The sequence below is a fragment of the Sminthopsis crassicaudata genome, chromosome 5 (genome assembly GCF_048593235.1).
Source record: "Sminthopsis crassicaudata isolate SCR6 chromosome 5, ASM4859323v1, whole genome shotgun sequence".
In the NCBI taxonomy this organism is placed as follows: Eukaryota; Metazoa; Chordata; class Mammalia; order Dasyuromorphia; family Dasyuridae; genus Sminthopsis; species Sminthopsis crassicaudata.
The window spans coordinates 204154799-204167757 of NC_133621.1; the positions used below are offsets into that span (position 1 = coordinate 204154799).

The window sequence follows — 12959 nt, forward strand, 5'->3', positions numbered from 1 at the left end:
AGCTAAAAAGCATGAACAAACTTGAGTTTGAAAGGTTTGTACTGCACCTTTTTGTGCAAAGCATAGGATCTCTTCAGATATTATGCTAAATGGAGATGTCTTCAAATAAAAAAGTAAACACCAATATAGCCATGTCCACATCCACCAAAAAGCCACACAATGCTATAATATAAACTCAATATTTTATTGCCATGCTACAAAATATGAAGTTGGCACTGATGGAGGATGATAGGAAATGAGGACTTAAAGAGAAGGGCACACAATGATGTCAACATCACATGGCACAAGGCCTTGAACAATAACATTTGACTAAGTTATTATCAATAAAAAAAAAAAAAAAAAAGCAAACCAAAATTTAAAATGGCGATAAGAAACAGCATCAAAAATACACAATTTCTGCATAGTACAGTATCACTTTTGTCTTTTATTAGAGAAACATGGAATGTTTATAAAAGAAATTAACCAAAGGGGGGCAAAATTCATATTTCATATACAATTTGGCAATGGTAGTCCCACTGTTTAGACAACTTTTTATAAAAGAAAAAATTAAAAATCTAGTAAGCTACCTTTATACAAAGTTGCTATATTTATGCCTTTAAGTAGGAAAAACTTAACATTTTATAATGTGAATTAGGACATAATAATCTTACAATATTATACACTGTAATGAAATAAAAACATAATAATACAAATTTGGCCTTTATAAAAATGTATATTTTGCATTTAATAATGCAACTGTGGCACACTGGTGACTACTGTACTATTAATACCAGTCAGTTTCCATGCTATAATGGTATCCAATTGTACTGCAACTGCAACTCTATAGTGTAGTTAAAGATGCAGAAAAACTAGCCCTAATGATGCTACAACAGAATGGAGTGTTATATGATAAGATGATGTAAACAGGAAGAGAGAAGAAGGAAAGGGGGAAAGGGAGGTAAATGGAGTGAAAGGAGAACTGGAGAGAGGAAAGGTAAGCTAGGGCTGGTCTGGGCACAGCATCTTGTATTTTGTGGTAGAAGACTTATTTTTCAAGTCAAAAGTGTTTTCTATACATTCAGTAATTCAGTACCAATGCTTATATTCAACATTTGGCAAAGTTCAGGGAAAACATTATTTAAATAGTACCATACACCTCATACATCAGAACTATAAATGTGATGGTAAGATACCTGTTACTTACCCATGAGTTCTCTGATGGAGGCATAATCTGTGGACACTAACTCCACATTACACAAATTACAGGGGCATTATTGGTTAGATAGCCTGGGGGAGGGGATGGCGATTGTTAGCTTGGTATAAAAAGAGCAGGTTTACTTTCAGGCAAAAACACAGTGTTGTGTGGCTGGGAAGCTGAAAATATAAGGCCCCTTTCCCAATTTTGTAAAACATTATTGAGGTACTTTTTTTTTTTTTTTTGAAGATGTGCCACAGATTTTCTGGGAAAAAATATATATCCTTGTCTCATTCCATCTAACATTTAACTGTGGGATCAATGTTAATTAATATTTATAAACACAAAAACTTATTGGCAAATTTTAGTAAGACCCAAGCCTGTTATCTGCAGTCTATTTTAGATCAGCTGGAAAGTGAAAATCTTTTTTTGCTGAGTCTTCAAGGGTAAAGTGCATATCTCATCACTCCACAAGCAGCAGTAAAATGAAAAAAAAAAAAAAACACTTGACTATCTTCCTGGTGGGAGGGAAGGCACCACATGTTAATTCTTATGTGAAAAGAGAATTAAGAAATCATGCCAAGGAAAAGTAGCTAGATCTCCTTCCATCTGGGAGAATGCAGATGGAGAATAAGTGTGTAGAGGGAGATTCTGTTGGGAATAAATTATATGTTAACAAAAGTATCTCATAAAAAACGTACACCTGGTAAGTCAGGTATACTCTTGTAGGGTGCAGTTTAAGTCTTATTGCAAAATCTCCAGGGGAATGTATTTGTTAAAGAGGGAAATAGATGAATTTCAGCAGTAACTAGATAGCGCCACCAGTTGTATTCATCCAATACTTATTTGATAGTAAAAGTCAAATACTTTGTAGGTATTGCTATGCTAGTGCAGAATCTACAGCAAAGCTGTTAGATTGGCATGTTTTTAAAGTTGGAAATTTCATCATCATCATTTCATCATATCCAGGGATGAAAGGGACATAAAGGGAAAAAAAGGAAGGAGGAAGGGTTTCGATTTAAAAGAATAGACAGATATTATTAGCCCTTTCATGTGGGAGGGGATATTCTAGCGATCTTTGCTATTACTTCTCAAATTAAGAGCATGTATATATATTAGAGTCATGATTCTTATTCCATGCTATAAAAACCATCACACATCAAATTTGGCACAATTAAAAATCTTCTCAGGAGAAATCAAAAAATGGAATAGTATTAAGATATTGCAAAAGGGAACTGTATCAGAGAAACTGCCCACCTGGCACCATGGCTCTAGTAAGCATTTTAGTTTCTCACTTTTTACAAGCACCAAGTTCACAGAATACAAAAATCCTGCTAGGCAAACAAAGGGCACTGACATGACAACATTTACATCTTACCTTGTTAACAATGACACCACACTCTATTGCAATACAAATGTATGATCTGCCTTTACAAATAAGGTAACCCAAATAATAGACTGGCTATTTGAATGAAATAATTTCCAGCTAAATTAGTGCTATAATTTAAGCCTAAATCAATAGCTAGCCTCAAATGCAAAGTCTAAAAATTTAGGACTATAAGCAAAACCCTTCCGTCTACTTCCCTTTCCATTCTCTCAAGAATCACGGAATCTGGAGGATTTATTTAAATAAACATCAATTCCTCTAAGTCCTAGGGTATAACATGATCTCTTTTTTACAGATTTTCCACTGCCTCTATGAGGCTGATTTAACAGTATATTAACATTCTGCCAAAATCAAGGTAAAAGCTAAATTCTAGCTATGTTTGAAAGAATAAACATAGCTGATGAACATTATTGGAGTGAGTGGAGCACAACTGCAGCCAGGCTTTATAAAACTGAGAAAAATCACTGCTAAAGTGCAGAGGAGTGTGTCCATTGAAAAATCTACAGTACCTCTGGGGAATTTTTTAGTGCTACAATTTAAGCCTAAATCTGAATAACTAGCCTCAAATGCAAAGTCTAAAAATTTAGGACTATAAGCAAAACCCTTCCGTCTACTTCCCTTTCCATTCTCTCAAGAATCACGGAATCTGGAGGATTAGTTTAAATAAACATCAATTCCTCTAAGTCCTAGGGTATAACATGATCTCTATGTTACAGATCTTCCACTGCCTCTATGAGGCTGAGTTAACAGTATATTAACATTCTGCCAAAATCAAGGTAAAAACTAAATTCTAGCTATGTTTAAAAGGATAAACATAGCTAATGAACATTATTAGAGTGAGTGGAGCACAACTGCAGCCAGGCTTTATATAAACTGAGAAAAATCACTGCTAAAGTGCAGAGGAGTGTGTCCATTGAAAAATCTACAGTACCTCTGGGGAATCATTTATTTTATTAGTGTCTATTTTCATTTGCAACCAAAGAGTTCATCTATGGACACATGAATGAGAATTTAAAATCAAGTGGATGTCTCTATCAGACTTGAAAAGTAAACAGCATATCAATAAATACTGGAAAAGGGCAACCCTGTTAAAATCTAACAGTAAGATCCAAATGAACCTTCAAAACCATAATTTGACAAAACATAGACTAAATAAGACTGAACAGATAAACAACAAAACCATATACAACTCAACCGTATTAAACCTAAAGACATCATTTAACAAAACAGACATCCTGAACAACAGAGGTAAAAAAAAAAGAAAAGATCAGTGGAAACTTAATGGCACAAATATAAATGCCTCCAGGAAACAATGCTGAGATTAATGGTCTATTGGAGAATACGTTTGATGATCAAGAATTGCAATTCTTTTCTGATAGTATTGGCCTGAGACTGATTCTAAATTCCCATCGTGCTTCTGATCAAGGGAACCTTGACATGCCCTTACAATGAAAGCATGAGGTAAGGAGAAGGGAACTTTCCCCAGACTTCCCTTCAAACACACACAGTATGCCATATTCATGGATGTGTAACTCTTTCTAATCAAGTTTTAGGTAAAGGATTTGACTGCTATGTAAGGAGGGATGGTTTACCTTATATATGTATTCCTTTTATGTACAATGCATTTGGCTCAAGTCAAAAAGCCTTTAATTAATGAATTGATGAATGACTCATGCTGGAGGCCACCTAACTTGGAAAGTGAATCTACAGATATTTACTTTCAAAGACTAGATTTATCATCTAATAATGCACACATCAAAGTTTTTATAAAATGTTATGAATGTCAACCATGATAAGACATAAATGATAGGCACGAGTCCAGAATATTGAAAAACTCAAAACTGGGATGTCACTCACTTCCACTCTCAATTAAATAGGCACTGTGAAAATGGCAATTGCTATAAAGTAACAACTATTATAGAATGTAATTAGTGTTCTTTAATGAGTACCTGCTCTACATTAATTCCCTTTAGTTAAACAAGCACATGAAGTATTCAGAAAAAAAAAATCTATCAGTCTATAAAAGGTGTTAGTGTTTAGAAATGAAAATGAAGCCCTTGCATCTTCATTTTTAAAAACTTCACAAAGGTGCAAACGATGGATGCAACATTTCCAAGGCTCACATAGGCAGGTCAGTACTATTGTGTCTAGTCTTCCTAGACGTACCGTCGTCTCGTGGCAGTGCTTTCTGCAAGCTTGACATAGCAGCTGTTCTTTCAATGTCTATCACAGCATATAGCTCTGTGCGCCTGGTGGGAGTTTGTGGAAGTGGAGTGGTGGGAGTTTTTGGAGTGTGAGGGTTGTCAGAGTCACTACCACCTTCCAAATCAACCTGTATGTAATTGAGTTGCCTATGTTCTAAACTTGGGCGCCTGATGTCAAAATTAAAGACTGTAGGTGTGCAGTCCCGGCACCTTGTAAATTCTACTTTGTGAGCACTTGCTGGCACTGTTACATTCTCTGTATTCACATAGTTATGCATTGGATCCAAGTTACTGTGATAGCCATTGAGAGATGGGGTCTTTGGTCCTAAACTGTCATCTTCATCTCTACTTTGCTTGTGGGCTTCCCAAACAGGAGGCAAAGATGGTAAGTTTTCATAGTTTAATAATGCAGTTCTCCTCTGAGCCGAGTTGTTGATATTCTGGGTATCTGAGGTACTGGTAGATGTCAGACGAACTCTCCTGACCCCTGAGGCACTAGGAATAGATAGCCCATTTATGTTTTCATACACCAGTTTGTTACCCGAGGGCGCATCTTTTCGTTCATCACTGTCATACCCAGTGTCCCATTCAGTGTTATTGGTACCACTACCACTAACTTGTTCTTTTCCAAGTTGCTCCAGTTTTTCTCTTTCCATTAATTGCCTTTGTACAGGGGTTGGTCCTAAAACAAATTTGACTCCTTCAGGCTCAAGAAGAATCTGAGGATCTCTCTCTTCAATATCGCTCTGCTCCTCTTTTGCTTTGTTACTTTCAACATTAGAAAGTCTTGTCTCTAAAGATATGTGCACACTTGATCTGTTTTTCCTCTCTTCTTGTACACCGGTAGTGTTGACGTAGGTATGAACCTAAAGAAAATGAACAGTTTTAAATATTGAGTCCCAAAGAATGTGCTTCATGATAAATTAGCTGTTCATTTTATTGTACAATCTTAATCTCTTTTCTTTCCAAATATTTATTCCATAAGGTCTTTATCCTAGTAATCTTTAGTGAAAGGTATTCCTCTGAAATCCCAAAACTTCAATATTTCTAAAAACAGATAGAAATTATCCCTTCTCAGGACTTAAGCATAGTTCCTAAATGCTTCATAAAATTTGGCCTAAAAATAAAATTCAAGTCTTAGAACTACTTACAAACTATCTTACAACTAAGCCTAAAATTTCACATGAGATTAATAGACAAAAGAACAACAGAAAATAACAACTAAGGGCACCCTCAACAAATATGAAATTACTAGTTGGGCTATTCAACATTTCAGAAAAGTTACATTTTCTAATTCTATAAAATCATCTCCTTTCTTTCTTCCTTCAAACCTGCATAAAACTGGTACTCTTTCCTGGTTGTAATCTCTTACATAAAACCTTATTTTTATTCTTGATTTTTTTCCTCTTCACTACTTCTCTAAATACCTGAGACCTTCCTATTAACTTTGTTCCTACACAATGACAAAGTTAAGTATAGCAGTATTCAATCTAGATAAAATAAATGCAGTGAAAAACAATGATTAATTTCTAAAAATGAAGATTATTTTATGGACAAGAAGAAAGTCAAAGAGATACTAGTCACAAAAAATGTGCCAACAAGTCTTTAGCTTTTATGTTTATATCATTTAACTACTGACTTTATGGTAAAAAGATATAACTATCAGTTTCATCTATGATTTTATATATATATATCATATGTATGTGTTAACAATTATTCAACAAATATTCATTAAGCCCTTATTACTTGCAGGATACTATGAGGGACACTAAGGCATAAAAATTATTTAACAGAAATAGAACATGTACATAAATTACTATATATAATATACTGCAAAAATATATGGATTATCAATCACTTTTCAGAGAATTAAAATATACAATACTAAAATTATGCTGAACATAATTTTATTTGTTTAGAAAATTCATAAAATACTTCAGGATCTTGTGGTCATTGGGCCACTTAGCATAGTACCTTACATACAATATTGATTTAATTAAGTTGAATATCAATCAGTGAACCAGTTATCAAAAAGCACAAGTTGATTGACATGTCCTATATTCTATGAGGAATTATTGAAATGAAACTCTAGATTTCCTAAGAACATCCAAATTTTATAAATCTTGCAATTTATACGGGGACTTTTGCTCAGCTAATCATCATTAAAAAAACATGCTAATACTTATAATCATGACATATGAGGTGGCTTAAATCAATAAATAACTTCTGCAATTCAAATGTAAAGAGAAGCTTGATGAATGAATCAGCTGCTATTCACTTCTTAGACCTAGCATTAGACTTAGCATACACTCTTTATCACAGTTAGCTAATTCATACTTACTTGTTCCTCAGCTACAAGCAATGGATGTGTTGATTCTTCACCTACTGAAGGAAGGCGTGCACTTCCCACAGAAGGATGTCTACTTGAAGGATGGGATGAAGCATCTCCAAATGATGGATATCGAGGATATCCATTAGGTAAATTCTGTGCACCAAATCCAGGAGCTAATAGGATTTTTAAAAAAGAAAGAAAATGTGACTGTGTAGTCATTATTTTATACATCTATAAGAATGCTAAAGGAGCCCACAGAATACATCAATCAGAAAGTGAAATTCTATTTGGGGGTGCTTTGAAAAACAACTAGCATGGAAAGTAGAGGGGTTACAGGCAGATAGACTGGCTTCAAGGGCCAAGTTCTCAACAAAATGATCGTTTAGTCTCTAATCCTGCATGACAAAATATTTTCAAGCTGCTCACAATTTAGTTTGAATTATATACATATTTTATTAGATAGTAACCTAAGTAAAATATAGTCAATGACAATTCAGTCATAGCCAATATTTGTTTCAGATTCATATTATTCAACACATCTATATTTATACATCCTAGGTAGATAAGCCCAAGTCCCTTGGGGGGGAGGGGGGGAAGAAAAACAGAAAAAAAAAAAAAAAACCCCACAATACAACACACTTCCTTCCAGACCACATATTCTGTCTCCAGCTTAAGACATCACAGCCTGCTTAAAGAAGCAGTCTTTATGGAACTGCAATCTAATATTTTTTCTGTTGCTCCCACCTCTCCTGTAAGCCATGGCTAAAGACCTAGGAAAGAAAATTCTTGTCACTTAAATACTTGGTAGTGTTAAATGGTTCAGTGCTAGGAACAGAATGGTTGGATCATGAAACAAAGTACCATGTTCTTTGCAGACTAAGGACTTCTGAGCCCTTTCCATCTGACTTGCAGGTGAAACAAATCTTTGTTGTCAGGGACTGTCTTACTTTTCTACTTACAAATCCCTTACATACAGCATATACCTCTCTCCCTCCCTCCCTCCCCAACTCTATCTTTCTGTCTCTCTCTCACCTCTTCTTTAAAGCATCTGTGTGAAGTCAGGTACTTACTAGTAGGTGTTCGAGGGGTTCTGGGGACTTCCAATTCAGTCTGTTGATGATTCCTTTCCACTACTGGCTCTTCCACAACATTTATGCTATTATTCTGCATAATCTCTTGTAACATATTAAACAATTCTTCTGCACGGGTACATTTAAAAGCAAATATTCCTACAAATATAAAACAAAAAGATGGCAAATGAAGGACTATTATAAAGAAACAAAACTACTTAAGTTCATTTAGACTAGAATGAAAGAAGTCCTTTTAAATGGATAAAAGATCAACCCCTTGCACTACCATATACCAAGTATTTATTTTTATGAGAGAGTACCTCATATGGAGATATACCCTTCCCTGTTTTCCAGAAACTTGGAAGTCTACTAGGGGAGAAGATAATCACATGAACAAAGGGTGTGCTATATGCATAAGAAATATGTAAAATATATTTTTGATTGAAGAATTTAGCAGATTTCATAAAGTTAAGTGGTATTTATGATAGGCCATCAAATGATATCATAAAATTGTAAGTGTATACTTTATAACACTTTAAAGTTGTTTTACATGCACTGTTATTTTATTTGGTTCTCACAACAAATTCTGTATTGATGTAAGTATTATTATTACTGTTTTTTCTGTTTATCATTTTGCAGATAAGGAAATGGGGATCTAGAGAGATCATATGATTTGCCCAAGACCCATTGTTATGAAGATGTAGGACAGGACTGGAACCCAACACAGATCTTCAGTTTCCAATGCTAATGGCTTTTGTTACATTAAGCTGCTTTTCCAAAGAAGCAACTTATTCTAATAGAAGACCTGTAAATATAGCTTATGTGATAAATGAGGCATATTTCATAAAACAGTAAAACTTTCAGATAAGAGAATAACCTGCAGACAGAAAACATTGGTCAGACAAGATTGCCTTTTTCTCTGGTTTCTACTGATAATACCAATTTTTTTTTTTTTTTTTTTTTTATTATATATATATTTTATAATATTATCCCTTGTATTCATTTTTCCAAATTGCCCCCCCTCCCTCTATTCCCTCCCCCCGACGACAGGCAATACCATACATTTTACATGTGTTACAATATAGTCTAGGTACAATACATGTGTGTGAATATCATTTTCTTGTTGCACAATAAACATTAAAATCCGAAGGTACATGCAACCTGGGCAGACAGATATTAGTGCTAACAATTTAAATTCGCTTCCCAGTGTTCCTTCTCTGGGTATAGTTATTTCTGTCCATCATTGATCAACTGGAAGTGAGTTGGATCTTCTTTATGTTGAAGATTTCCACTTCCATCAGAATACATCCTCATACAGTATTGTTGTTGAAGTATACAGTGATCTTCTGGTTCTGCTCATTTCACTCAGCATCAGTTGACCTAAGTCTCTCCAGGCCTCTCTGTATTCCTCCTGCTGGTCATTTCTTACAGAGCAATAATATTCCATAACCTTCATATACCACAATTTACCCAACCATTCTCCAACTGATGGACATCCATTCATCTTCCAGTTTCTAGCTACAACAAAAAGAGCTGCTACAAACATTTTGGCACATATATGTCTCTTTCCGCTCTTTAGTATTTCTTTGGGATATAATCCCAGTAGTAGCGCTGTTGGGTCAAAGGGTATGCACAGTTTGATAACTTTTTGGGCATAATTCCAGATTGCTCTCCAGAATGGCTGGATTCTTTCACAACTCCACCAGCAATGTATCAGTGTCCCAATTTCCCCACATCCCCTCCAACATTTGTCATTATTTGTTCCTGTCATCTTAGCCAATCTGACAGGTGTGTAGTGGTATCTCAGAGTGGTCTTAATTGATAATACCAATTTTTTAAAAAAAGCCTGAAAATTTAAGAAAAAAGCTGGGGAGAAAAAAGCTTACAGACATTTCAAAAGACAGCAACAACTGAATTTTTGTTTAACTCTTGGAAGATGCACAAGGACAGTAATGCTATTAGGAATGGCCAATCTTGGGCCATGTGAGCTCTGAGCAGTGAAGGAAACTCACAATAACAGGAAAGAACAAGGCAAAGAAAAAGGAAAGAACTTTGGGGAGAAGGAAGGCAGGGAGAGTTACTTGGAGTGATCTTGCATAATCCAAATTAAAATATATGTCCTCATTTTCTCTCAACCTGTAGTTTTAATTGTTTTCCTTTTTTCTATGCAAGCTAATTAAAATGTAACTATTTATTTATATGGCATATTATCCCCATAACAATTCTGTGAGGTATATAATTAGACTCCCTTTTATAGATATTCTCTGAATTCAAGCAGAAATCCAGGGTTTCCCACTATGCTATGAGTCCTTCCTCCACAATGCCTTTAACCAAATTAAATCTGACCTAGTTAAAAGTACCTAAATAGGTGCTGCCTGGCCCCATCCTAACTTTGTACAGTCATCTATACACTGATTTCTCTTCCTGCATTCTGCAACTGTTAAAGTGGGCTTTTCTTGGTTTGTTACACACAGTCTCTCATCTCTTATCTCTGTGCCTCTATTCTGTCCCTCAACCTCTATGCCTAGAATGCTCTCCTGCCAACAAAAAAATTCTTCTCTTCTTTTAAGACATATTCCAAGTACCACTTTCTAGATGAAGCTTTCCTGATCCAACCAACTACTCTCCTTCCTCCCAGGTTACTTTACATTTGTTGACTTTGCATTTATTTTTGGCTTTCTTTTTTATATTTATGCATGTGCTTTTTTCCACTGTTAGAATATGACGTTGTTTATTTATATATGTATCTATAATATCTAGCATTTTGCTTGGCATTTAACGCATACTTGTTGACTGATTTATTACTTCTTCAAGAACTCTATATTCCAGTCAAATTAACCTGCTCACTAGTCTCTACATTGTATTTCTCATTTGTATGTCTTTCTTAATAGCTGAAAAGTTCAACTCAAGAGCCACTTCTCACTATGCTGACTTTCTTAGGATCTAGTGTCATCCTACTTTAAGTTATTTTATATATACAAATGATCATTAACTTATGGGGGGGTGTGGTTAACATTCCTAGAAAATTGCATAAAGTAAAAAAATATGAATGTTGATACATTGAACCTATAGGATAACAAGGGCTTAAGTCCTGTGATCACCAAAACCCATAATTTTTCACTAGAGATTTTATATAATATTTATATAATTCTTTATGACAAAACATTAACACACTAACATTAACAAAATACTAACTCATTTACCCACAAACTTGGCCATTTTTGTATTTAATTCCCTCACCTACATTTGAGAGGTTACTCTAGCACTTTTTGGAGTGGATTCAAACTTTTACAAATACTTTCCTCCTTTTTGCAGATATAACAAATTATTCATTCATTAACACCGAACTTATGGCCAACAAGAGCTGCAGACATACCCTCACAAAGTTTATCTGAACTCTTATTTGTTCACTAAGCTGCATCATTAACTTTACATGCTTGGGCTTAGAGCCCAAAGGAATTGCACCAAGCTTTTGGGGCAAAATTGTAACATAAAACTTGTTTTAAAGGTTAAACAATGAAAATATGTGGTGAATGTATGGGGAGCTCTTTACAATGTAGACTGAACAAGACAGAGAAGCACTTTATAGGATATCATTCATTCCACAAATTATTTTTTATTGATTTCTTTGACTTACTTTACTTTGATTATAGGATTAAGTGATTTTCCTTAGATTAATCTAACCATTTTTCCTTTAAAAAAAAAAAAAAAAAAAAAAACTTTCCCCAATTACATTTAAAAAGATTTTGAGTTACAAATTCTCTGCCTCTCACTTCCTTGCTCCCTCCTAGAGATAGTAAACAATCTGATATATATGTTCAATTATGAAAGGAATAAAGGAAGAAAGAGAGAGAAAGAAAGAGAAAGGAAGGTGGTTGTAGTTTGTCCTTCATTCTTGAGGAGAACCTATGACATCAGGAAGGCGATAATTTGATTTGCAAGTAAATTAGATTTAAGTGAGGGAAAGAAGGCTGTGCAAAGTCATCAGCCTCATTTTTTCCTGAAGAGCCATCTGGGTCCAGGGGCAAGAGATACGATTAGGACAACTAGAAAGACCCTGGATTTAGTGGGAGACTTAGGCTTTTTAAACTAGTCTTTCTCAGGTCTCAGTGATTAATGCTAGGTAAGGTAATGAGGCTAAAGACAACTTCTTTCTTACTCCCTCAAAAAAAAAAAAAAAAATCAATCTGGAAGGGTTTCTGATTAATACAGAAACGAATGCTATTTACAATCACTTTGAGCCATCAAAATCCAAACAAAAACCAACAGTGGATTGGGCTGGGACTTAATGGCCAATCAGTGAGAGTCAGAGTGGTTTGGGTTTAAAGTATACTCTGCTAGATTCCCCAGTGGAAAAAAGGGAAGGGAGGAAAAACATTATGCTTCATAAATTCTTTGGAATGGTCTTAAGTTACTGTATTAGTGAAAATCACAGTTGTTCATTGTACAATATTGCTATTACTTTGTAAGTAATAAGTAAAAAAACTGTTTAAGTTTTTATAGGTTTTTTTCAAATCATCTTGCATGTCATTTCTTATAGCATGTTAGTGTTCCATTACAACCATATACCACAATTTGTTTAGCCATTTCCCCCAAATTGATGAACATCTCCTCAATTTCAAATTCTTAACTATTACAAAAAGAGCTGTTATAAAAATTCTTATACAAATGTCCTCTCCTCTTCCCCGATTTCTAAATACCTTTGGGATACAAATCTAATAGGGTATTGCTGAATCAAAGGTTATACACAGTTTTACAGACCTCTGGGCAAAGCTCCAAATTGCTCTCCAGA

The 12959-nt window shown here is 34.7% G+C and overlaps 1 protein-coding gene across 4 annotated transcripts in view; it reads right to left on the reverse strand.

Annotated features, from left to right (window-relative positions):
- Positions 1–404: 404 nt before the first annotated feature.
- FRS2 (fibroblast growth factor receptor substrate 2) overlaps positions 405–12959 on the reverse strand; it is a 106139-nt gene continuing 93584 nt past the window's right edge. For all 4 annotated transcript variants that reach the window (XM_074269644.1, XM_074269645.1, XM_074269647.1 and 1 more), the window contains 3 exons: positions 8168–8326; positions 7107–7270; positions 405–5631 (listed from right to left, as the gene is read on the reverse strand). In XM_074269644.1, coding sequence (XP_074125745.1) covers positions 4681–5631; positions 7107–7270; positions 8168–8326 — 1274 coding nt within the window. In that variant the 3' untranslated portion in view covers positions 405–4680. The remainder of the gene's footprint in view (positions 5632–7106; positions 7271–8167; positions 8327–12959) is intronic.